The sequence below is a fragment of the Sinocyclocheilus grahami genome, unplaced genomic scaffold (genome assembly GCF_001515645.1).
Source record: "Sinocyclocheilus grahami isolate Dianchi unplaced genomic scaffold, SAMN03320097.WGS_v1.1 scaffold692.1, whole genome shotgun sequence".
Taxonomy (NCBI): domain Eukaryota; kingdom Metazoa; phylum Chordata; class Actinopteri; order Cypriniformes; family Cyprinidae; genus Sinocyclocheilus; species Sinocyclocheilus grahami.
The window spans coordinates 637,336-662,061 of NW_015505871.1; the positions used below are offsets into that span (position 1 = coordinate 637,336).

At 35.8% G+C, this 24,726-nt stretch overlaps 1 protein-coding gene across 2 annotated transcripts; it reads right to left on the reverse strand.

Annotated features, from left to right (window-relative positions):
- Positions 1-2,769: 2,769 nt before the first annotated feature.
- smyd5 (SMYD family member 5) lies at positions 2,770-19,076 on the reverse strand. 2 transcript variants are annotated; one of them, XM_016243502.1, is made up of 13 exons: positions 18,896-19,076; positions 18,585-18,693; positions 16,621-16,760; positions 13,380-13,501; positions 10,793-10,862; positions 10,396-10,500; positions 9,863-9,925; positions 8,725-8,795; positions 8,536-8,642; positions 8,253-8,309; positions 7,236-7,330; positions 5,728-5,798; positions 2,770-3,515 (listed from the first exon to the last, which is right to left on the reverse strand). In XM_016243502.1, exons 1-13 carry the CDS (start codon positions 19,037-19,039, stop codon positions 3,371-3,373), a joined length of 1,299 nt encoding a protein of 432 aa, XP_016098988.1. In that variant the 5' UTR covers positions 19,040-19,076; the 3' UTR covers positions 2,770-3,370. The 2 variants fall into 2 exon arrangements, with proteins under 2 accessions (XP_016098988.1, XP_016098989.1); XM_016243503.1 differs by having other exon boundaries at positions 2,771-3,515; positions 18,947-19,075.
- Positions 19,077-24,726: the final 5,650 nt, after the last annotated feature.

Genomic DNA, 24,726 nt, shown 5'->3' on the forward strand with positions numbered 1-24,726 from the left:
AAAAAAAAATGTTTTTATGTTTTGATTATCTTTCTGAATCCGCTCCAGACATAACCTTTTATAAAAACATGATTTTCTCAGATTTTTGTTCAAAATGTTGCCCTTTTTATTAACTTTACCCACATTCAAGTGTTGTAAAAAAAAAAAAAAAAAAAAAGAATGCATGAATCTATAATAAAAGTTTTGTTTGTCTGTTTGTTTGTTTAAAGCAGTGGTTCTGTTCTTTTTGACATATTGCATGTTCAGATATTCATGCAACAAAATACTATTCTGGGGGCCATGAAATGTTTGTGAAAATGATAAAAAAAATGCAGGCGGTGGCTGGCAACTTAAAAAGAGTGACATATGAGGGACGTGACGTATCATAAAAATCTGACTTTTCCAGGTTGTAAGTGCTATAATCAGGTCCCCGGTGCATCTACCAACCAAGGAAACATGAAAAAGCCAGTAACTTTGTTTTGGGAAGCCTTTTTCTGCAAGCGTCTGAGAAAACCAGCGCGTCTGATTTCGCTCCCTTGGTGACGTCACAAAGGGATCTCATTATAATATTACCGCCCCTTAATCTGTAAATTTCCATCCACAGCACCTTCATTTTGATTTTGCAAGTGACAACGGTGTACTACTTCTAATGCCACGGCGAAGGTTTGTGCAAAACATGCGAACTGTTCTGTGTTCGGCTGCACAGACGAGCACTGAACACTGTTTAGAGTCCCAGCCTCAGACGAGACGACAGAGCAGTGCATTTATTGATTTATTTACTGTATATTGCCGCTGCCACACAGATCTAAAATAAACAAGCTGTTTACCTTCACAGACATAACCCACTGTTTTTGTAACTCGTGTGTGAATGAGAACTTAGTTTAGTACTCAGCCGCTTTCTGTCCGTGTGCACTCAGAAAACCATATATAACAGAATTTTAAACTCATATGGTTTAAAACTCGTGATTTGAGAGCGATAAACATGATAATCAGAACCAAAACAGATGTTTTTAGCAGGTCCGAGCTGTAAGCAGCTCTATTCTGGAAAAGGGGGCGGGGAGCAGCAACTCATTTGCATTTAAAGAGACAGGCCCGAAAAACAGCGTGTTTCTGCTTCCACTCAAAATAGCCATTTTCAAAATGATATAATAAATGATCTGTGGAGTATTTTGAGCTGAAACTTCAGACACAGTCTGGGGACACCAGAGACTTATATTACATACTGTAAAAAGGGGCATGTCTCCTTTAAAGTCAACATGCAGCAGCATTCGCATTTGACTTTCATAACGTGCTGTAATTCCAAGCGAAACAGAATATTCAACAAGCGACTTGATTTTATCCATCAAGAACTGATTGGATCGTGAACAGTGGGCGTTAGATATTAGAAAGGAGCCAGAATGCGAGTTAGTGAGTTTGATTCGGTCCAGCTCCGTGTTGCCGAGCGACGACTGCAAGCTCCAGCCTACACGAGTCACACAGTGATGAAGACTCACTGACCGCTGCCTGCATCATCCCAGCCATTCAGGACGGACTTCAAAGACTGCAAACGACAGCCAGCTAGAGCCCATATAAGCCAGACAGCGACAGACAGTTCTTCCAGTCATTTAGGATGAATTTCAAAAGACTATACATCAGCAGCCAGACTGTGAGGGATGAACACTACCTGCATAACTCTAACTACACTAAAATAATCATCCTTACAGCTTAAACACTGAATCATTTATTTATTTAATTAACACGTGGCATTATTACATATGCTATGTGTGATTTGGCATACACCATCAGTTAAAAGTTTGTAATAATTACGTTTTTTAAATGTTTTTTATGAAATAAATCTCTCACCAAGGTTGCATTTATTACAATAAAAACAGGAATATTGTGAAATATTATCACAATTTAAAATAGCTGTTTTCTATGTGAATATCTGTTAAAATGTAATTTATTTCTGTGATCAAAGCTGAATTTTCAGCAGTCTTCAGTGTCACATGATCTTCAGAAATCATTCTTAAATGCTGATTTGCTGCAGTATTTGCTGCTTAATATTTTTGTGGAAACTGTGATGCATTTTTCCAGGATTATTTGATGAATAGGAAGTTCAAAGGAACATAAAAACTATTTTGTAACATTACAAATGTCTTTACTGTCACTTTTGTTCAATTTAATGCAAACTTTATAAAATATTATTTTTAAATATTACTTGGCCCACATTTTTTAAATGGTGGAGTATCAGTTTCCACAAAAATATTGTGCAGCACGACTGTTTTCAACATTGATAATAATCAGAAATGTTTCATCAGCCGCAAATCAGCATATTAGTATGATTTCTGAAGATCATGTGACACTGAAGACTGATGAAAATTCAGCTTTGATCACAGAAATTAATTACACATTACAATATATTGGCATAGTAAAGTTATTTTAAATAATAATTTACAATATTGCGGTTTTTACTATATTTTTAAACAAATAAATGCAGCCTTAGTGAACATAAGAGACTATATTAGTAGTGTATGCTAAAAAAAGACTTGGTTCCTCTCAAGGTTTTTCCCTTCACCCTAAACATCTTATGGATTTTTTTTCCCTCACAATTCTGGCTCACTCACTGGGTTAAGACATTTTATGTAAAGCTGCTTTGAGACATTATGGATTGTGAAAAGTGAAAAATACAAAAATGACTCCACTTGATTGCAGAGAACCCCAACGACGCCCACTTTTTGAAAGCTTATTTTTCAGATATATAGTTATGTGCTATCGCTACTGCATATAACTACTGTTATTGCCATAACCTTTATTAAATTCACATTACCAGTTGCCAAGATTTCAACAAAAGCCTATAACAATGCCTAACTCGTTATTTGGCTATACATTGATTATCGACCTAGCTGTCGTCAGCTGAAAAAGAAAAAATTCAAGTGTGGATCAAATATTTATAAGTAGTAAACCGCGTCAGATTAGATTTTTTCGTCACATTACAGTAACATGAAGCCGGTCTCTTCTTCCTCTCGATCTGATGACAGTACAGTTTCTCTGAGATGTGATAAAACGGAGAATTCATGTTCTTGTGGATGGTCACTATATAATATAACCCCTCAGTGCACAGACAGATCATGTCTCATGCATGGTCACAGTTTTTTTTTTGTATGTGTGTGCGTTCGGAGCTACTTTAACCCATTGCATGGTAGAAATCATGACAAAAAAAGCACATGATAAAAACAGCGCATTTGTATTTTGCATAGGCTTTGATATTACGTTTATAACAGCCAGACAGTTAACCGTACTGCTACTGTAAGTGTGATGTTGGCTTCTCAACTGCTGTGGATTATTAGGCCCTGTGACGGAGGTCAGGATCACATCGGAAAGGTCCACAGACAAACAAGTGAGGTGGTTGAAATCACACATCTGTCATTTCGTCCTCAATGTCGTCTCCCTCCGTTTCACCTTCACCTTCCTCCTCCTCCTCCTCCTCTGATGTCATATCGGCATCAGCCATCTGGGACGTGCACTTCTGACAGGAACAGACGAATAAGTAATTCTCCCTGAAAACCAGAGGGGGGAAATTATGTGGTTTATCATTTAAAAAGCCAAAATCCAGACGCAAATCACAATTCTGTCACTATTTAAAACATCATTAGCTTATATTTTCAGTCGAATACACACAAAAATTAATGTAAGAATTGTTATGCAACTCTTTTTTTCCCCCTGAGTATTTCAAGAGTCATGCAACAGTTTTGTGAAAGAAAAACTAGGTAAGTACACTCTAAAAAATGCTGGGTTGTTTCAACCCAACTTTGGGTCAAATATGGACTAACCCAGCTGTTGGGTTAAATTTCTACATTCAATTTTTAACCCAAAAGTTGGGTTCATATTTGACCCAAAGTTTGGTTGAAACAACCCAGCATTTTTTAGAGTATATACTGTCTCTTTCTGCCTAATTGCTTTAATGGTTTTTATTTGCCCCGTCAGAAACAAGAACTGTGAAGATTCTTCAAAAATAAAATAAATAAGCAAACAAACAATCAGTGCTGGGTAGAAATCGTAGTCCGTTACTGATTCCAAATTACACGACAAAAATTGTAGTCAGTAACGTAATCCATTACACAGTATAGGTAATATAATCAGATTACTTTTAGATTACTTTTGACCCAACTCGTTTATCACATTGATTTAAATAGGATAATCTTGTACCGTATTTATATAAACGTCGTTATTAACAACATGAAGTGCATTAAACATTACATTACGTCAGGGTTTCCCAAAATGGGGTTCACAAAGAAACGAGGTTAATGAAAAGCTAATGATTTAATTCATCATAAAAAATAAGTCGTTTTAAAAACAACAACAAACTAAATTAAACTCTTACTAAAAAATATATAAATATATTGTATTTGTTTTTCCTGCATGTCATGTGACCAGATAACCGTGAACATGCAAATGTGTTACTTAATTACTAAATTATTACCTTAAAATCTCAGAAGGTACTTCAAGTAAATATATCAGGTGGAAGAGGTTCGGCTGACAAAAAATTTGATTAGGAGTATTTTAAAGTGTAATATAATCGAATTAAAAGTACTTAATTTTTGGAATCTATCCAGATTACATGCACTCCGTTACTATCCAGAACAGCAGGTAAGTACATAAATAAATAAAATCCGGTTATACTTTATTTTAAGGTGTTCTTGTTCCAGTGTAATTATACATGCGTGACCCTGGACCACAAAACCAGTCATAAGGGTCAATTTTTCGAAATTGAGATTTATACATCATCTGTAAGCTGAATAAATAAGCTTTCCATTGATGTATGGTTTGTTAGGATCGGACAATATTTGGCCGAGATACAACTATTTGAAAATCTGGAATCTGAGGGTGCAAAAAAATCTAAATATTGAGAAAATCATCTTTAAAGTTGTCCAAATGAAGTTCTTAGCTATGCATTTTACTAATCAAAAATTAAGTTTTGATATATTTACAGTAGAAAATGTACAAAATATCTTCATGGAACATGATCTTTACTTAATATCCTAATGATTTTTGGCATAAAGGAAAAATCTATAATTTTGACCCATACAATGTATTGTTGGCTATTGCTACAAATATCCCCCAGCGACTTAACACTGCTTTTGTGCTCCAGCGTCACATGTGAGCACTGAGTAATATTAATTACCTACATGTACTTACTAAATGTTTAGGGTTACTAGCATGTAATCATTGCATAATTAATTGTTATTATAACAGTAAGTACATGTAACATATGTAACAAGGACACCTTAAAATAAAGTGCAACCTGAAATCCTAATAGAAGGGTTTGGATGCTAAATATATTAAAAAATGCCAGCATCATTAATCTTTCACACTCAAGTGTTCGGTGCATTAGGGCTTCCAATCTACACTTATTCCATAACAAGATAAATCATATCCATCAGATCCAAGGGGGGGGTTCGTCTCTGATCTCGACTTCACATCCAAGAAGATCTGCGATTCTTCTCAAGGTGAAGTCAGGCTTTTCACAGGAATAAAGTGAATATAGATTAAGTGGGATTTCCGTGCAAACCCTCACTGGTCATCATAGCTGCTGTGATTGACAGGTAAGTGATCAATAGCGGAGCAGGGGCCCAGCAGCAAGCCAGCGGAGGGGCCCTGTGGTTATCCAGGCCCAGAGCTGCTGCCAGGGAACAAGGCCATTGATCCGCTCTGGAGGTAGACTCAGCCGTTTCACACAGAATGCTTAAACAAGGGATTGCATTGGTTTACCTCAAGATCTTGTGCCGGCTATGACGACTCCTGTCTCGCTGGCAGCAGTCCAGGTAGCTGATGCAGATCTCCTGCAGAGAAATGCATGGGACAATCAATAATGAAGCAATTCCGTTCTCAATGTTTTCACAGTTACATGATGAATTGAGTTATACAGAAATAATCGGCTTTCTGTTTTATAACTTGGCCAGAATCATGAAAGCACTCTGTGGGTCTGACGGCTTTCATGGTCTTACTTCTTTACATTTTTTCTCAACGTCAGTAAACATTTCATTTTTCCAGATGCTCACTATCAGAGCAAAATTCAAATCATTATTCATACTATTCATTTATTCTTGTCCTTTCTGGAGCCCGGCAGACACCTCGTACACGATCACTGTATGGAAACACTCTCGCGTTCAAAAGTTCGGGGTTTGTACGATTTATGTTTCTGAAAGAAGTCCCTTACGCATTTAAAAATACAGTAAAATTGTGCAATATTATTACAATTCAGAATAGCGGAGAATATACACTAACAGTCAACAGTTTGGGATCAGAACGATTTTTAATGTTTTTTTTACAGGAGTTTCTTCTGCTTATCAAGGCTGCATTTATTTGATCAAAAATACAGGAAAAAATACAATATTATGAAATATTATTATGATGTAAAATAACGTTTAATGTACATTAAAATCTAATGTATTTCTGTGATGCGCAGCTGTATTTTCAGCATGATTACTCCAGTCTTCAGTGTCACATGATCTTCAGAAATCAGTATAATATGCTGATCTGCTGCTCAAGAAACATTTCTGATTATTATCAATGTTGAAAACAGTCGTGCTGCTTCATATTTTTGTGGAAACTGTGATGCATTTAATTTTTCAGCATTCACAGATGAATAGAAAGTTCAAAAGAACAGCATTTATTTGCAAGAGAAATCTTTCACAAAATTATGTCTTTACTCTCGCTTTCCATCAAGTTAATGCTTTCTCAGTAAATATAAATTAGTGTTTCAACTTTTGAACGGTAGAGCATCTACGTTTGGTTTGTGTTCCTCAAAATTTAAACATTTTTCCCCATTTAATTCTACTTCCTTGCAATTCCACATCCTGTTTGCTACCTCACCTCAAATCAAATTCAGGAACCAAATTGTAATTTAAAAAGCATTCTCAATTCAGTTCAGACTGACACACGACTCTGCAAAACATAAGAATAAATGGTCACTGTGCAACAAATCTGGCATCAGGTAACCTTATAAAAATTCATAACCCTCTGTTTCTGAACTACAATGAAAATTCGGCGCTGAAAGCCATTACAAATTCACAATAAGCTGCCATGCATTGGCTAATATGATTCAGATAAACAAACCTATTAAAAAATAAGTCTGTGCAATATGAACAGTAGCGCTATGAATGCAGGCCTTCAGACAAACAGCCAAAACTGCTGCAATCTCCAGAGTCTAGACTGTAATTGCTAGCGACAATGAAACACTCAAGGCTTTAGAATATTATCCAACATGCTCGTCTGACCTCTCCGGGGCTGATGTCGCTGAGGGCGCTGAGGTGGAGGAGGAAGTTGTTGTCGGGGAAAGACGCCTCCGCATTGGGAACGCAGCTGTGGTTACCTGTGCATCACAGAAAACCAGCATAAATCTTCACTATCACCAACCATCTGTGACCCTGGAGCACAAAACCAGTCATAAGGGTCAATTTTTCAAAATTGAGATTTGTGCAAAACCTGAAAGCTGAATAAATAAGCTTTCCATTGATGTATGGTTTGTTAGGATCGGACAATATTTGGCCGAGATACAACTATTTGAAAATCTGGAATCTGAGGGTGCAAAAAAATCAAAATATTGAGAAAATCATCTTTAAAATTGTCCAAATGAAGTTCTTAGCAATGCATATTACTAATCAAACATTAAGTTTTGATATATTAACGGTAGGTAATTTACAAAATATCTTCATGGAACATGATCTTTACTTAATATCCTAATGATTTTTGGCATAAAAGAAAAATTTATAATCTTGACCCGTACAATGTTTTTTTGACTATTGCTACAAATATGTGTCCCTGCAGCACAAAACCAGTCTTAAGTCGCTGGGGTATATTTGTAGCAATAGCCAAAAAAATTATAATTAGGATATTAATGTTCGATGAAGATATTTTTTAAATTTCCTACTGTGAATATATCAAAACTTCATTTTTGATTAGCAATATGCATTGCTAAGAACTTCATTTGGACAACTTTAAAGATGATTTTCTCAATATTTAGATTTTTTTGCACTCTCAGATTCCAGATTTTCAAATATTGTCCTATCCTAACAAACCATACATCAATGGAAAGATTATTTATTCAGCTTCCAGATGATGTACAAATCTCAATTTTAATAAAATTGACACTTAAGACTGGTTTTGTGCTCCAGGCTCACATTTCTTAAGCTGACCTGATTTTCGCGCCTCAAAGTCAGCTTGCGTGTCAAAATGAAAATATCACAGCTGTGCAAACTGAAAGACGTGCCAATACGAATAAAGACGGTTCTCACAAGAGCTTTGCAGCAGGAAAAGTCCAGAGCCCTCGCAGTTGAGGAAATCGCCGGTTTCTGCAAAAGAAAACGGTCTTTCATCTCTAGGACTTATTTCACACTTCTGCACAAAACAATCATATTTTACACAGATCGATGGCCGTCTAAGTGGTAAAATGTGTCTCAGTCTCAGGCTCGAGGAGACAGAGGTCAAACGCAGAGATGGATTCAGTCGTGGCAGGTATACAGATCAATGTGTGAGGGGCCGAGCTCTGTGAACAGGTGGGAGTCTGTGAAAAATGACCTTTGTCGATGTCCTTGTACAGCTGGTCGATGAAAGAGTCCAGTTGCTCCCTCTGCTGGCTGGGGAGCTCCAGCGCGTCGCACGCATGAACCCACTGACTCAGAGAACTACAGAGACATATTATTTGACTGCACACTTGTCTATGGTAAAAAAATTATAATAATAAAGTTTGCATTGAGTGGATATTACCTGGTGCCAATACCCTGACCGTTGGTCCCGACAAGTGAAAATAGAGAGCGAAACCCCTCTGGGGTGAACCACTATCACAAAGAACACACTCAGTTCTCATTTACACTCTATTACAATCTTCAGGCATCACATGGGCAAAAAGCAGTGATATATCAACTAGTATTTAACCAGATTCAAGTCTATTTGAACAATTAACAGGTGTTAACTCCCCCTAGTGTCAGTTACCGGTATCAATACATTTTCTTTTTTTCAGATGTGAGATTTTTTTGGTAACACTTTACAATAAGGTCCCTTTAGTTAATGCATTAACTAACAATGAGCAAGACGTGTTACTATATTTATTAATCGTAGTTAACAATATTTAATAAAAATACAACTGTTCACTGTTCGTTCATGTTAGCTCAGGTCCATTAAATAATAGGGTAACACTTTAGTTTAGGGATCAATTCTCACTATTAACTATGCATGCATATTACTAGCATACTGGCTGTTTATTGATACTTATAAAAGCACATATTAATGCCTGACCATATTTTAGATCCCTTAATCCTACACCATACCTAAACTTAACAACTACCTTACTAACTATCAATAGGCAGCACATTAGGAGTTTATTGAAGCAGAAGTTGTAGTTAATAGTGAGAATTGGATCCCAAACTAAAGTGTGACCATTAAAGGATACAACTTTTTATTTTAATAATGCATTAGTAAATGCTGAAATTAACTAACTAAGAAAAATGCATGCTTTAGAAGTATTTTTCATTGTTAGTTCATGATAACTAATGTTAACGAATGGAACCTTATTGTAAAGTGTTACGGTAAAGAAATTAAGATTTTTATTAAAACAAAGAATCAAAAGTGACAGTAGAGAAATGCATTTAGTACAAAATACTTTGTGTTCATTTTTAGTCAAAGAATCCTGAGAAAAAGTCACAGTGTCACAGTTTCCAAAAATATACAAATACATATTTTAAAAAATATACGAAAATATATATTAATCAGATATGTTTCTTGAGCAGCAAATTAGCATATTAGAATGAAAAAAATTTAAACATTTTTGAATGATAATGTATGTTCGTGTGACACTTGCTTATGAATTAAATCAGTGAAGATACAGACAGGTTAATGCGAGTCTGACCTGACTGAGACGATCCTCGTACAGCGCGGTGGTAAAGAGATTACGCAGCAAGGCCAGCTGTCCCTGAAAAAAGAACAACACTGTATTCACTTAGTGACTTCTAGGATGTGAATCAATATTTTGCATTGTAGAAATCATTAATTTGTCACTACCGTCCGTATAAAAAAACACTCTGTCTTTCTCCAAATAGGCAAATTTGAGATCTGTTAACAACGTAGGTAACACTTTACAATAAGGTTCATTAGATAACATGAACTAAGAATGAACAATACTTCTACAGCATTTATTAATCTTAGCTAATGTTAATTTCGACATTTACTAATGCATTATTAAAATCAAAAGTTGTGCTTGTTGCACTGCGCATTAACACGAAAGACTGTACTTTCATTAACTAACATTAACAAAGACTGTAATACATGCATTGTTCACGTTAGTTAATACATTAACATGAACTAATGGAAACTTATAGTAAAGTGTTACCACAATGCACAAACAAATTAGAGTGTAGTGGAGTCAACAGACTATAAACTTACCCGAAACTTCTCTCCCAACAATTTATGAGCTATTTCCTCCTCTTCGTTTGCTGTGCGACTACAGAAATGAGAGAACAACTTCTGCCAGCGTTCCTTATCTTGAGCCTGGAAAAACAATTAAAAAAACTCTTAGCAACTATTTCACATTTACTTATGGAAGCCACTGAATTAAAACATGAAAAAAGGTCATTGCTAATTATTTTTCTAGCAATTCTGACTTGCAATTGTGGGTTTACATCTCAATTCAGAAAAAAAGTCAGAATTTTAAGATAAAAAGTCAGTTACCTTTTTTTTTTTTTTTTCTCAATGGTGGAAGCAATCTTCCATAATTACTAAAAATGTATTTATGTAAACAATCCTTTTAGACAATTATTTAGACCAATAAACAGAAAATAACCTGCTTGATGGTGGCCACCATCCTTGCCATTATCATGATACTAGATGTTTCCGGAGGGTAGTGCACACTCCTGGAGAAGATGAAAAATAAAATAAAATAAAAAAAAAAAGAGTTTAACTCAAGAGTAGAGTCATACATTTCAAGGCTTTTGCACCAGTAACCTTCAAACCAAAGCAATCTGCAAAACTTCTCTAATGTACTGCATAGAGATGAATGATCATCAATATAATCATGGTATTATTAAAATGTGCTAATTAAATCATATCACCTAATTTAATGTCGAAAACCAGCAAACAATAAATATAATGAGCAGCGCTATGCACTTTTTGTTTGCATAAAACAATAAAAATGTGTTGCATGTTTTCGGGGGCGGGGCTTGTCTGGGTTTGTGATGTCACAAACCCCGGAAGTAACTCGTTGTAGTCCCTACGAGCCGTTTTGTAGGCATTAACCTCCAGAATTTTAAAAAGGCGATATCTTCGTTTGCATTGAACTTTCAGCGCAGCAACTTTGCAGATATTGTTAATGCTCAAAAAGCAACTTTACACCACGTTAAAAAAAAAAGTGAAATCGCAATCAACCACCCCTTTAAAAATGATGGTCGGATTTTAAACAAACAAAAAATATTACTTGGGTGACTTACAAGATAACGTTCCACGTGTTCAAGTAAAGCATTGACAAAAAAAAAAAAAGTTATATAATGATATTGTTTTTAGGAAAAGGATGAATCAAAATGATAAATTACAGGCATTTTATCTGCTCCATAAACAATTCTACATAGGCTACCTTATTATCTGAAGTCTTGAGATTTTTTTGAATGCACATTAGTTTGTTTTCCATCTACATGTTAAGATTTACAACAAAACTGTGGACCCATTTCTGCACTGGTCTGAACACAAACGCAGACAGACTGAATGAAATGTAACTCCACTGTCTGACAGCAGGTGGCGCTGATGGAACAGCAGAAATACAGCGGTTTCCACGGTAACTGCTCTTAGTAACACTACATTAATAGGCGTTGCAAAGAGGAAATATGAAAAGAAAATGCCATCCTAACTTTTCTGAAGACAGTAGGTTACCGCTTATGCATGCATGTGATTTCTCTCAGCACTCTGCCTTCCGTTATTCTTTCACACAAAACCAAACCTTTGCTGCGCGAGACTCTTGCTAACTTTGCTTAGTCCGTTTAATCCCACGTTTCCCAGACATGAAAATATCCAAATGATGTTTCATTAGTAACCCTTTGAAATAATGAAATAATTTTTTTGAAAAAAGTTTGTAACTCAAAAGTTTTTATCTCAATCCAGCTATTTTAAACTATTTTACTTTGCTCACATTCTACTATTATGCATAAAAACCCTTATACAACACTCACAGGATTCCTGGAATACTGAAAAACATTAAAAAATACAACCATCAACGTATTTCAAAATGGTTACTTTATTGTAACATACAGTGATATGGCCCAGCCAGAGTTCTGACTTAAACCCAATTGAGCATCTCTGGAGAGACCTAAAAATTGCTGTCCACCAACGTTTACCATCCAATCTGACAGAACTGGAGAGGATCTGCAAGGAGGAATGGCAGAGGATCCCCAAATCCAGGTGTGAAAAACTTGTTGCATCTTTCCCAAAAAGACTCATGGCTGTATTAGATCAAAAGGGTGCTTCTACTAAATACTGAGCAAAGGGTCTGAATACTTAGGACCATCTGATATTTCAGTTTTTCTTTGTTAATAAATCTGCAAAAATGTCAACAATTCTGTGTTTTTCTGTCAATATGGGGTGCTGTGTGTACATTAATGAGGAAAAAAAATGAACAAATGATTTTAGCAAATGGCTGCAATATAACAAAGAGTGAAAAATTTAAGGGGGTCTGAATACTTTCCGTACCCACTGTATATCATACAATTGTTATATTAGAGCTACCAGTATTACAACATCAATATTGTAACTTATTTCTGACATTTGAAGCTTTAATTTAGTGCAGTATTTTGTCATAGCAACTTTTTAGTGCAACCTTCACTAACAACTGCAATTGGATTTATATGTATACCTAAATGCAGTATTGTGACCATCAACATGTTTCTTCATTCTATGACCATACTCAACAAAACAATATAATTCATATATTAATACTAGACACCTTAAAGATAACATGTAACATATCTTAATGTTAACATACTTTACTAACCTTTCGTTTTCAAGCTTTGACGCAGCCATCATCTTCTCATGATGCAAACAAGAAGTAACCTGCTCTGGTCATGTGACAGTTTGCACTAACCATGTGACACTGCACGTATTTAATTGAGACCCTTTATTTTTTCCATATTTGCAGGAAATGCACTAAAACACCAGTCAGTAACATTTTTACAGCTTTATAAAAGAAAACCTTCTTAATCGGTGGGATTAAGTTATTAGTATTTACCCAGAGTTATTCAAATCGCGATAATCAAGCACTGTTTTAATGATAATTAAAATGTGATATGGTAATACTAACCGCCTGACTTTTTATCGTGGTTTATCTTCAAACAGCCGTTTCGTCCCTAGTTCTGCAGGACATTTTCAGTGCATGAGAGAGCATTTACCTCCACGCGTCCTGCAGCTTGTTGACTGGATGATCGGGATCGTGGTGAGACGGGCCGAGGCACAGGAGCTTGTGGTGCTGCTCCCATGCAGCCTGCCGGCACTCAGCGCTGCAGTACATCACCTGAAGAGAACAACACACATCCAGTCACACACTGGGGTTTCCCCAAGCCTTCCAGGGGAACTCAATCTGGGGGATTTTGGAAATATCCCAAATTGGAAATTAAACCGGAATTTCTGGGAATTAATTGGAAATTTGGGGAAATTTATAGAAACTATCATACATAATATATACAAAATATAAACATTTTGTTTGGTCATAAGCTGACATGCGTATGGAAGCCCGTTTCCGCCACTGAATAAAAAATGAAAAAAGGTAATTGCGTCTTTTCATCTCGCAATTCATCTCGCAATTCATCTCGCAATTCTGACTTTTCATCTCGCAATTCATCTCGCAATTCATCTCGCAATTCATCTCGCAATTCATCTCGCAATTCATCTCGCAATTCATCTCGCAATTCATCTCGCAATTCATCTCGCAATTCATCTCGCAATTCATCTCGCAATTCATCTCGCAATTCATCTCGCAATTCATCTCGCAATTCATCTCGCAATTCATCTCGCAATTCATCTCGCAATTCATCTCGCAATTCATCTCGCAATTCATCTCGCAATTCATCTCGCAATTCATCTCGCAATTCATCTCGCAATTCATCTCGCAATTCATCTCGCAATTCATCTCGCAATTCATCTCGCAATTCATCTCGCAATTCATCTCGCAATTCATCTCGCAATTCATCTCGCAATTCATCTCGCAATTCATCTCGCAATTCATCTCGCAATTCATCTCGCAATTCATCTCGCAATTCATCTCGCAATTCATCTCGCAATTCATCTCGCAATTCATCTCGCAATTCATCTCGCAATTCATCTCGCAATTCATCTCGCAATTCATCTCGCAATTCATCTCGCAATTCATCTCGCAATTCATCTCGCAATTCATCTCGCAATTCATCTCGCAATTCATCTCGCAATTCATCTCGCAATTCATCTCGCAATTCATCTCGCAATTCATCTCGCAATTCATCTCGCAATTCATCTCGCAATTCATCTCGCAATTCATCTCGCAATTCATCTCGCAATTCATCTCGCAATTCATCTCGCAATTCATCTCGCAATTCATCTCGCAATTCATCTCGCAATTCATCTCGCAATTCATCTCGCAATTCATCTCGCAATTCATCTCGCAATTCATCTCGCAATTCATCTCGCAATTCATCTCGCAATTCATCTCGCAATTCATCTCGCAATTCATCTCGCAATTCATCTCGCAATTCATCTCGCAATTCATCTCGCAATTCATCTCGCAATTCATCTCGCAATTCATCTCGCAATTCATCTCGCAATTCATCTCGCAATTCATCTCGCAATTCATCTCGCAATTCATCTCGCAATTCATCTCGCAATTCATCTCGCAATTCATCTCGCAATTCATCTCGCAATTCATCTCGCAATTCATCTCGCAATTCATCTCGCAATTCATCTCGCAATTCATCTCGCAATTCATCTCGCAATTCATCTCGCAATTCTGACTTTTTTTCTTAGAATTGTGAGATATAAACTCGCAATTGCGAGTTAAAGTCCAATTTTGTGGGGGAAAAAAGACTGCCATGTCAGAAAAAAAGTCCGAATTGTGAGTTTATATCTCGCGGTTCTGACTTTATTTCTCAGAATTGCGACTATATCTCGCAATTGCGAATTTACATCACGCAATTATGACTTTTTAACTCGCAATTGCAAGTTTATATCATGCAATTCTGAGAAAAAAAGTCAGAACTGCGAGATACAAAGTCGCAATTACCTCTTTTATTTTTTATTCAGTGGCGGAAACGGGCTTCCATACATGCGTGCAAACTAAAACAAATTTTTTAAATGCTTTGGGGGGGGGACCTGTGATACGTTTTTCAGGATTCGTTAATGAATAACATTTTTAAAAGAACAGCATTTATTCAAAATGGAAATCCTTTCTAACAATATAAGTCTTTACTATCACTTTTCATCATATTTTATAAAAATAATATAAAAAATGTCAATGTTTCATTTATTTCCGGAAACCATTATTTCAACCCAAAACCCATTATTAAAAAGTAGATACTTTGTATGAAAGATGTGGTGTTAAATGTAATTGTGGTATGAAGATATTTCTACTAGGTTTTCATGAAAATTTTATATTTATGCATTTATATATTTATTGTTTTAATAATGAGACTTCTGTGAACTTTTTGAGCAATTATTGTGTGGACTAAGAGTTTTGAAATTGAAATGAGAATAGATGGAAATTATGGAACTATGTAAATAAATCGGTGGTATTAACATGGCACCTAATGATTAATATTTACATGTATCGCTCTTTTGTTCGTTTTGACTGCTTTTATTGTCCTCATTTGTAAGTTGCTTTGGATAAAAGCATCTGCTAAATGACTAAATGTAAATGCAAATCTCAAATATGATACATCAGGCTTTTGAGGAACGTTTATTTATCTCTGAATAATCGTTGCATTATATGCGTTGCCCCCACAATAAAAACTAGAGCTTTGACCATAAAACTAATCCTCTTACCAAGACATATTATTGGAGATATAGAGTTATGACTGATATTTACATGCATTTTATGATATACTATTATAAAGTCTTACTGATTTACATTACAAGCATCAGAATTTCATCTTACGTTTTGGCCATATGAATATCAGCAATTGCACCAAACTGCAGATTTTCGCTCAGTTTGAGCCTCTGTGTTTTTTTCTTCCTCCAATATGAGCTGCATATTCTCACTATATCATATTATATGAGCCATAAAAGGCTGATTTATCAAATATGATACAAAACATAAAACACGTATACAAACTTTTTTTGTATTTTGTCCAAATGTTTTTAAAAAAATTAAAAAAAAAAACTTTCTATATTTTGTTCAACAACAGTTCCATTTAAAAAAAAAAAAAATCGGATTATTATTTCATATGTCAGGCTTTACAGGGTTATTAATATCACAGTCTTTTTTATTTCTTAATTGTTTTAATTCTCTTAATATCTACAAGAGCGAGAGTGTGCACACATTACATTCTGTACAACAGATATTAAGTGAAATGTCCATCATCAGTGAAATCGATCGACAGCCAACAACCAGATTATGAAGCAACACCTGAATCCAACACTAGATGAACATATCCTGCTCATGTGTACCTGACAGTGTGGACAGGCCTGGTGTCGGTCCGGACGCACTTTACACAGCTCCGGATGAGGCAGACTGAGAGCCGGAAGTCCGCTCAAGCGCCTGGCGTTCTCCTCCGCTGTCTCCAGAGCACGCAGACAGTACTCACACGCTGAACACGGGAGAACAAATACAGCATAAATGTATTTAGAAATATGATAAATAACATATATAATATACACCCCTTTACCTAAATTCATTACTTCAGAGTTATGTGCCTCTAGAAGCTTGTGAACGTCGCATTATAGTTCATCCCAAAGAGGCACAAAATCACTTTCACAGACTTTTACATTAACTGTTCCCTCCTGGTGGAGTGACCTGCCCAACTCAATCCCAGCAGAGTCCTTAACCATCTTCAAGAAACGACTAAAACACATCTCTTCCATCTTCACTTGACCCTCTAACTCTAGCACGCTCTATTCTAATTCTATGAAGAAAAACACTTGACACTCTAGCAGTTGCACTCTCTACTTACTACTTGTTTTCTTTGTAAAAAGTAAATAAATGACCCTCTAACACTAGTATTCTTTTTCTATTGTTTTGACTTGCTTTCGTTTTATTGAAAAAAGAGCCTATGCCGCTAGCATTTTCTATTCTATCTTCCTGTTTTCTTTTTATTTATTATTAGTCCTTAACCATCTTCAAGAAACGACTAAAACACATCTCTTCCATCTTCACTTGACCCTCTAACTCTAGCACGCTCTATTCTAATTCTATGAAGAAAAACACTTGACACTCTAGCAGTTGCACTCTCTACTTACTACTTGTTTTCTTTGTAAAAAAGTAAATAAATGACCCTCTAACACTAGTATTCTTTTTCTATTGTTTTGACTTGCTTTCGTTTTATTGAAAAAAGAGCCTATGCCGCTAGCATTTTCTATTCTATCTTCCTGTTTTCTTTTTATTTATTATTTAAAAATTACCCTCTAACACTAGCATTTTCTATTCTTTTGACTTGTGTTTTTTTTCCAAGTAATATTAAAAAAACACTAGTGTTCCCTATTCTATCTACTTGTTTTTCTCTTTATTTACAAAAAAACCAAACCTTGTTAGGTGTGCAGCGTTCGGCTAACCGAGACTTGTCACAGCTCTTACATATTATTGTCCTTTTGTTAGTTTTGACTGCTTTTATTGTCCTCATTTGTAAGTCGCTTTGGATAAAAGCCTCTGCTAAATGACTAAACGTAATGTAAATGTATAAATGATAAGTATTAAATATAAAATGCATGAAATGTATAATATATCAAATATAATTATACATAATTCTGGTATCCCTGGGTCTCAAAGCAACGCATAAATAAATCAGTCATTCTTGAGACGTGGGACAAAACAGGTCCAGCAAGGGTAACTGCTATTAGGTTTAAAAATATAAATATTTTCAATTGTAAATGTCATGAGGGATTAATAATAGAATGCATTTAACACTTGCAACACTTAATAATATCTCCTATCAAAGCAAGGAAACATGCATGTTTCATAAGATTTTAAAGTCGCGTCCCCACTTTTTGTCAACATAGTTGAAATGACCACAAATGCAGGTTTTCGTCACCTCCGTCAGTTGAACATTTTGATAATATTTCATTATGATATTTGATATTTGTTGTGGAACTGTCGGTCACATGTGAAAGTGCAGTCTGTCTGCTAACACCACAATGTGTTCTGAAATGTTAAAAACCTCTTGAATGCTGTTAATTAAAGATAAAGCTGGAATGATATTACACAGTCCAAGCTAAAAAAAAAAAAAAGCACATTTTGTTAAAAAAAGAGAAAAGTTGGGAGGTTGCATCAAAGCATAGCTCAGTACATATAAGATACATAAATGTAGTTTAATTTGTCTGAGTACAAGGTTTTACTGAAATATCATATTGCAAAACGTCTTTTATCACAAAAGCCATGCTGGAGGACATCTGCAGAAGTGCTGAATCTGTGCACTCACCTCTGTATTTGTACAAGGCATTCCACAAGAACTGAGACGAGACCAGAGGCTGCTCAGCAAGAATAGTGTCACCCTTTCTGAAAGGTCTTTTGGCGAATAATCCTTTGCCCTGAGGAGAAATCATTCAATAGTTACAACATGACATATTAGCGTTTGCTGTCTGGAGCATGTCCTTATGCACGTCCTCATCTGACAGCGCATGCACATGATTATTTGTCAGAGTTTAACTGCATATGTTGGCTTGTCTACATGTCTTTGATCAGCAGCCGCAGCACAACCAAAGCTAAACCGCTTAAGAAAACACAACGCAACTCTATTATTTGAGGAGGATGGCTCTCTATCGTGGCGTTACTGTGGCATACCTTGACTTTATCGATAAATCGGGCCTCCACGCTGTTACTGGCTTTGGCGGGATCCACGCAGCGAGAAAACATGTCATCCACGGGCGCCGCCATGTTGGATATTTACATATTAACCTCTAACCCCTTCGGATTGACCAATAGTGTGCGAGTGATAAGCCTGCTTTCTCTGGCGATTTAAAGATTTATTCTGGAAGAAAATATTGGTGCTGCCTGCTATAAACATAAATGCTAGGCTTAATCTGGTACTGCTTAATAAAAACGTAAAACCGTGGCACTGGAAGGCGGGGCAAAGCAACTGTAACTAGTGACGTCACACTCGTGAATGAATCGTTCTAGTGAATGAATCAATGAATCGTTCTAGTGAATGAATGAATGAATGAATCGTTCTAGTGAATGAAAAAATAAATGAATCGTTCTAGTCAATGAAAAAAATTAATGAATCGATCTAGTGAATCGTTCTAGTGAATGAATGAATGAATGAATTAATGAATCGTTCTAGTGAATGAATGAATGAATCGTTCTAGTGAATGAAAAAATTAATGAATCGTTCTAGTGAATTAATGAATTAATGAATCGTTCTTGTGAATGAAAAAATAAATTAATCATTCTAGTCAATGAAAAAATTAATGAATCGTTCTAGTGAATGAATGAATGAATCGTTCTAGTGAATGAATGAATGAATCGTTCTAGTGAATGAATGAATGAATGAATCGTTCTAGTGAATGAATGAATGAATGAATCATTCTAGTGAATGAATGAATTAATTAATTAATCATTCTAGTGAATAAATGAATGAATGACTGAATTGTTCTAGTGAATAAATGAATGAATCGTTCTAGTGAATGAATGAATGAATCGTTCTAGTGAATAAATGAATGAATCGTTCTAGTGAATGAATGAATGAATGAATCGTTCTAGTGAATGAATCAATGAATGAATCGTTCTAGTGAATGAATCAATGAATCGTTCTGAGTCGGATCTTTTGCCTGATGGACAATTAAAGAACAGCAGAATTACAAATTAAACATCACGGAAATACATAACCTGAATATGTCAGTTATAAACAAACATACGGGCTGATTTTAATGAGTTGTGCTTTATTAAAACTCTATTTAGGTTCTAACTCTAACACTCTCTATTCTAATTCTATTCTTTATAAAATAAAATAAAAACGTGCCCCTTTTAGACTAACTGCTTGTTTTCTTTAAATAAAAAACTAACACTTGCTTCTCTAATCTTTTTGTATTCTGTCTTTGTTTTCTTTTCATTTCTTATACAATTAACAAAAGCAAAAAAAGGCCTTTAACACTAGCTTGCTCTATTCTTTTTTTATTCTATCTGTTTTCTTTTTATTTACTTTATATAATTATTATTTTTTATAAACCTTGCTCTGTGTACTGCATTAAGCTAACTGAGACTTGTTATAGCACTTGTATATCGTTGCTCTTTTGTTGGTTTTGACTGCTTCTGTTTTCCTCATTTGTAAGTCGCTTTGGATAAAAGCATCTGCTAAATGATTAAATGTAAATTACTTTAGGCCTATATTTTTGGAGCTGAATCATGGCTGCAACAAAAATTGTAGTCAGTAATGTAATCCAATACATTACACATTTTAGGTCATGTAATCAGACTACTTTTAGACTACTTTTAGATTACTTTTAGATTACTTTTAGATTACTTTTGACCTAACTTGTTTGTCACATTGATTTAAATAGAATGAATTTAATGAAAAGCAAATAATTAATAAAGTCTTAAAAATTTTAAAACAACATCAATCAAAATAAAACGCTTACTAAAAAAACTAAATATTTGACCTGCATGTCATGTGACCATTAACCAACTTCAGAGAACCGTGAGCATGCAAATGTGAAGCTGAATAATTGTTTGTTTGTTTGTTTGTTTTTTCTCAGGGGCACTTAAAGTAAATATATTAGATGAAAGAGGTTCAGATGACAAAAAAAGTTTGGGAATGCCTGCATTACATGAAAATAAGAAATAACATGAATTTGTGCATTTGAAAGACATTACAAAGACATAATGAATGTGTTCATCTGTAGTTGATGCACTGTTGAAATACTAAGAAAACACTTCTTAAAACTGAAATGATTTTTGTAAATCAGCGCTCAGTCCCCTCTCTTGAATTCTCTACTACAGCGGGACATGTGTTTTGGTAGGTAGGTAGGGTGAGGAAATTCCCAAAAAGTTTAATAAAGGGTGCGCCTAACTGACCAGCCGTTACTACATAACAAGATACTGCATGTGTAAACTTTTTAGCTGGAAAATGCTGTTGGCGGAAGTGAAAAGGCTTAAAGTGGCCGAGTTGCGTGTCATGTTAACGGAGCAAGGACTGGACTCCAGAGGCCTGAAGGCCGAGCTGGTGGTTCGGCTGATCTCTGCGATTGAACCTACTCCCACCCCTAACCCTAACCCCTCCCCCACACCTACTCCCACCCCTAACCCTAACCCCTCCCCCACACCTACTCCTAAACCTACCAATACTAGGGGCTGCATAATCTGGCAGGGTGCAAATTTCGGCACTACACCGGCGATGAACGCGTCAGAAGTGGAGATGAAGGGGGAAACGCAAGCGAAGCGACGAGTACATAGTCTCATTCCCCGGAATCTGAGCAGCAGTGTGTTAGGACGCAGTCTGCAGTACACACTAGTCCTCCTAAAAAGAGCATGAACGCGTTTACTGTTCAGAGCACACAGACTGACCCATATCAGCTGTGTTCATGCACGGCCTCAAGAGCCATCGTAGAGCAGCTGGCCGCTGGGACTTTAGAGGCGCTTAGATGTGGACAACAGCATCCCGTCGCCGTGGCAACTGTTGCTACGGAGGATGCCGAGTCAGGATGCTCATCATCAGTCTTTCAGAGCCAGAAGCACCACCGTAGCAAGACCAGTGTAACACATCCTTAGTGCAGAATTAAAATAGTGCTGCTTTGCTGTTCATATAATACAATTAAAGCAAGATGAGAAAACGATGGTTGCTCTCTCCTGCAGTGCTCCTTAGGCTGTCAGATGGACCTGAGACGGTGGACTCCAGCCCAGAGGAAAGCAGGGAACTGAAGAGGCCTCATGAGGAGAGAGGCAGAGAATATTACGAGTTCAAACAGGACATTTATTACAACAGGTATTGATTATCGATCTGTAGAAACTGCAAGAGCTTGTACTACAAGGTATTTCGAAGAACACATAATTTCCGAAATTTAGGAAATTGCTTATGCTCACCAAGACTGCATTTCTTTGTAAAATTCCGAAATATTATTGCAATTTAAGAGAGCTGTTTTCTATTTGAATATATTTAGAAATATTATTCATTCTTGTGATGCAAAGCTGATTTTTCAGCATCGCTGCTCCAGTTTTGAGTGTCACGTGATCTTTCAGAAGTCATTCTGCTGTTCAAGAGACATTTCTGATTATTATCAGCTTTAAAATTGATCTTTGATTAATAAAAAGGTCAAAACAGCATTTATTTGAAATATAAATATTCTGTAAGCAGTGCTGGGTAGTAACGGATTACATGTAAGAGCTGATAAAAACATTGCAATAATCCACAAGTAATCCACAGCACTCCAGTTCATCAGTTAAAGTCATATTTTTTCACTGGAGAAAGCTAAATTATGGATAGAGGACTAGTATTTTAGCTGTAAGAAGTGGTTTAAACGTCAGAATCATCTTAATGATGGATTTGTTTTTGTACAAACATGCAGCTTTTGGCTTCACAAGTCATTAACTGATGGACTGGAGTGGTGTGGATTACTTGTGGATTATTGTGATGTTTTTATCAGCTGTTTGGACTCTCATTCTGACGGCACCCATTCACTGCAGAGCATCCATTGCTGAGTCACTGATGCAATGCTACATCTCTCCAAATCTGATGAAGATCAAACTCATCCTGATCTTAGACGGCCTGGGGGTGAGCACATTTTCAGCAAATTTTCATTTTTGGGTCAACTGCTCCTTTTAATTGCATTCAGGTTCATTACTAATTTATATCTATTCCCGATCCAGTTCATCAGCGAGACAGGAGAAGCGACGCTCTCTTGGAGTGGCGTTTCACCTGAACTCCTCTACTTAGACAATTCATTAACAATTCAGTGAATTCACAAGTCTGGCTCAAAATGAGTCGAGAACGGGAGATTCTCGGAGCTTGAGCACGCGCAAAAAATAAGCCGAATTTTAGGATTTATTATTGTAAACGACAACCATATTTAGGTCCCAACTGTCAGTTGTTTGTGAACTAAATCTGCTGTAAAAGGCGAGTTGTTTAAGCCCACTGTATGAAATGCTTGAATGCGAACATGTCCATATTTATGTATTCCCGTCTCAACAGGGTAGGTTTTAGGTAAAAAAACTAAACGTAACATTAAAATATTTAATGTTTTTATAGTGTACGACAAGCCTCCCTCCCTAGATATTCTGAGCAGTATAGAGTTATATAAAATATAATATGAAGTTGTTTAATATAAGTAAAATTTTTTATTTTTTTTACTTATAATACTTAAGTACATTAGAAATCAAGTACTTTCATTCTTTAATTTAAGAAAATGTAAATTAAATTGAATTAACATCGACTACTTAATACTTGACTGGAGTAATATTTTATTAGGGTACTTGCACTTTTACTTGGGTACTTGATTTGTGTACTTCGTCCACCATTGTTAGGCACTTTATATAATGATGATTATACTCTTATAGATGCAGCAGCGACCCACAGCGATACAGGAATTATTACACACCGTACACTGGCCAGGTAAGAAAATCACATGGGTGCCGATCTGTGGCCTTTTGAAAAATAGCAATGAAATATACTTCATTTTTTCTTTTTTTGCAGTGGAGCTTGTCTGAGCAAAACCAGAGTTATATATTATAACTGTTCAAGTTAGTTGGAAGCATCCTGATAAACCCAGAACTTTCGTGAAGCAGGAAGAACGACCTAAATCAGAGCGTGTTTTGCTTTGATCAGCAGTGCTTCACCTTTACATAAAAATAATTGGTTCTGTCTGTCTGTAATTTCATTAACAAAGGTCATTGCTTATAATGAGGAGCTCACTTTTGAGTACCAGAATGCAGATAGTTTTTAATGGGTCGTTCATCCAGAAAAATGAACATTTGGTCATCGTTTACTAACACTCATGGCTTTTTTTTTCTTCTGTGGAACACAAAGCAGTTGTTCAGAATGTCCGAGCTGCTCATACATAGAGGCATATCTGTTTATGTTCATCTGATACAGTTATCCTGTATTTTTAGGGATGTTCTGAATTTGAGTTTGCTTTCTAAACACTGAATCATGACTGATTTCATTGACAGCCCTAGATTTGAACAGTAACAGTGTACTGTATATAAGATAATATATATATTATTTCTTAATATTTCTACTTATTTGCACCACATACATTTTTGTAAATGTGTGTAAATCTTCCCACAGAGCTTCTCCTTGCCATCGTCACATTTAGCTCTTTGTGGCTTTTAAGGGAATATTTTACTCTGTAAAACTGTTTTAGACTAATATTTATTGTGGAATTTCTACTAATAAATTTGCATTGGAAATGTTTCTCAGGTTTATTCATCTAATAGTGGGACTACAAGTGAATATTTTACTTGTTTAGGCTTGATAAATGTTCACTTGAGCTTCTTTGAAAAGACTTTCATTGTGAATCCCAAACTGATATTTGCACCAAATTAAAAGGTCCTAGTCATTTTGTTTTAAACCTTTATTAATTTAATATAAAATTTGTTTATTGAAATTAAAGTCTGTCAAAAAGAATAACTTT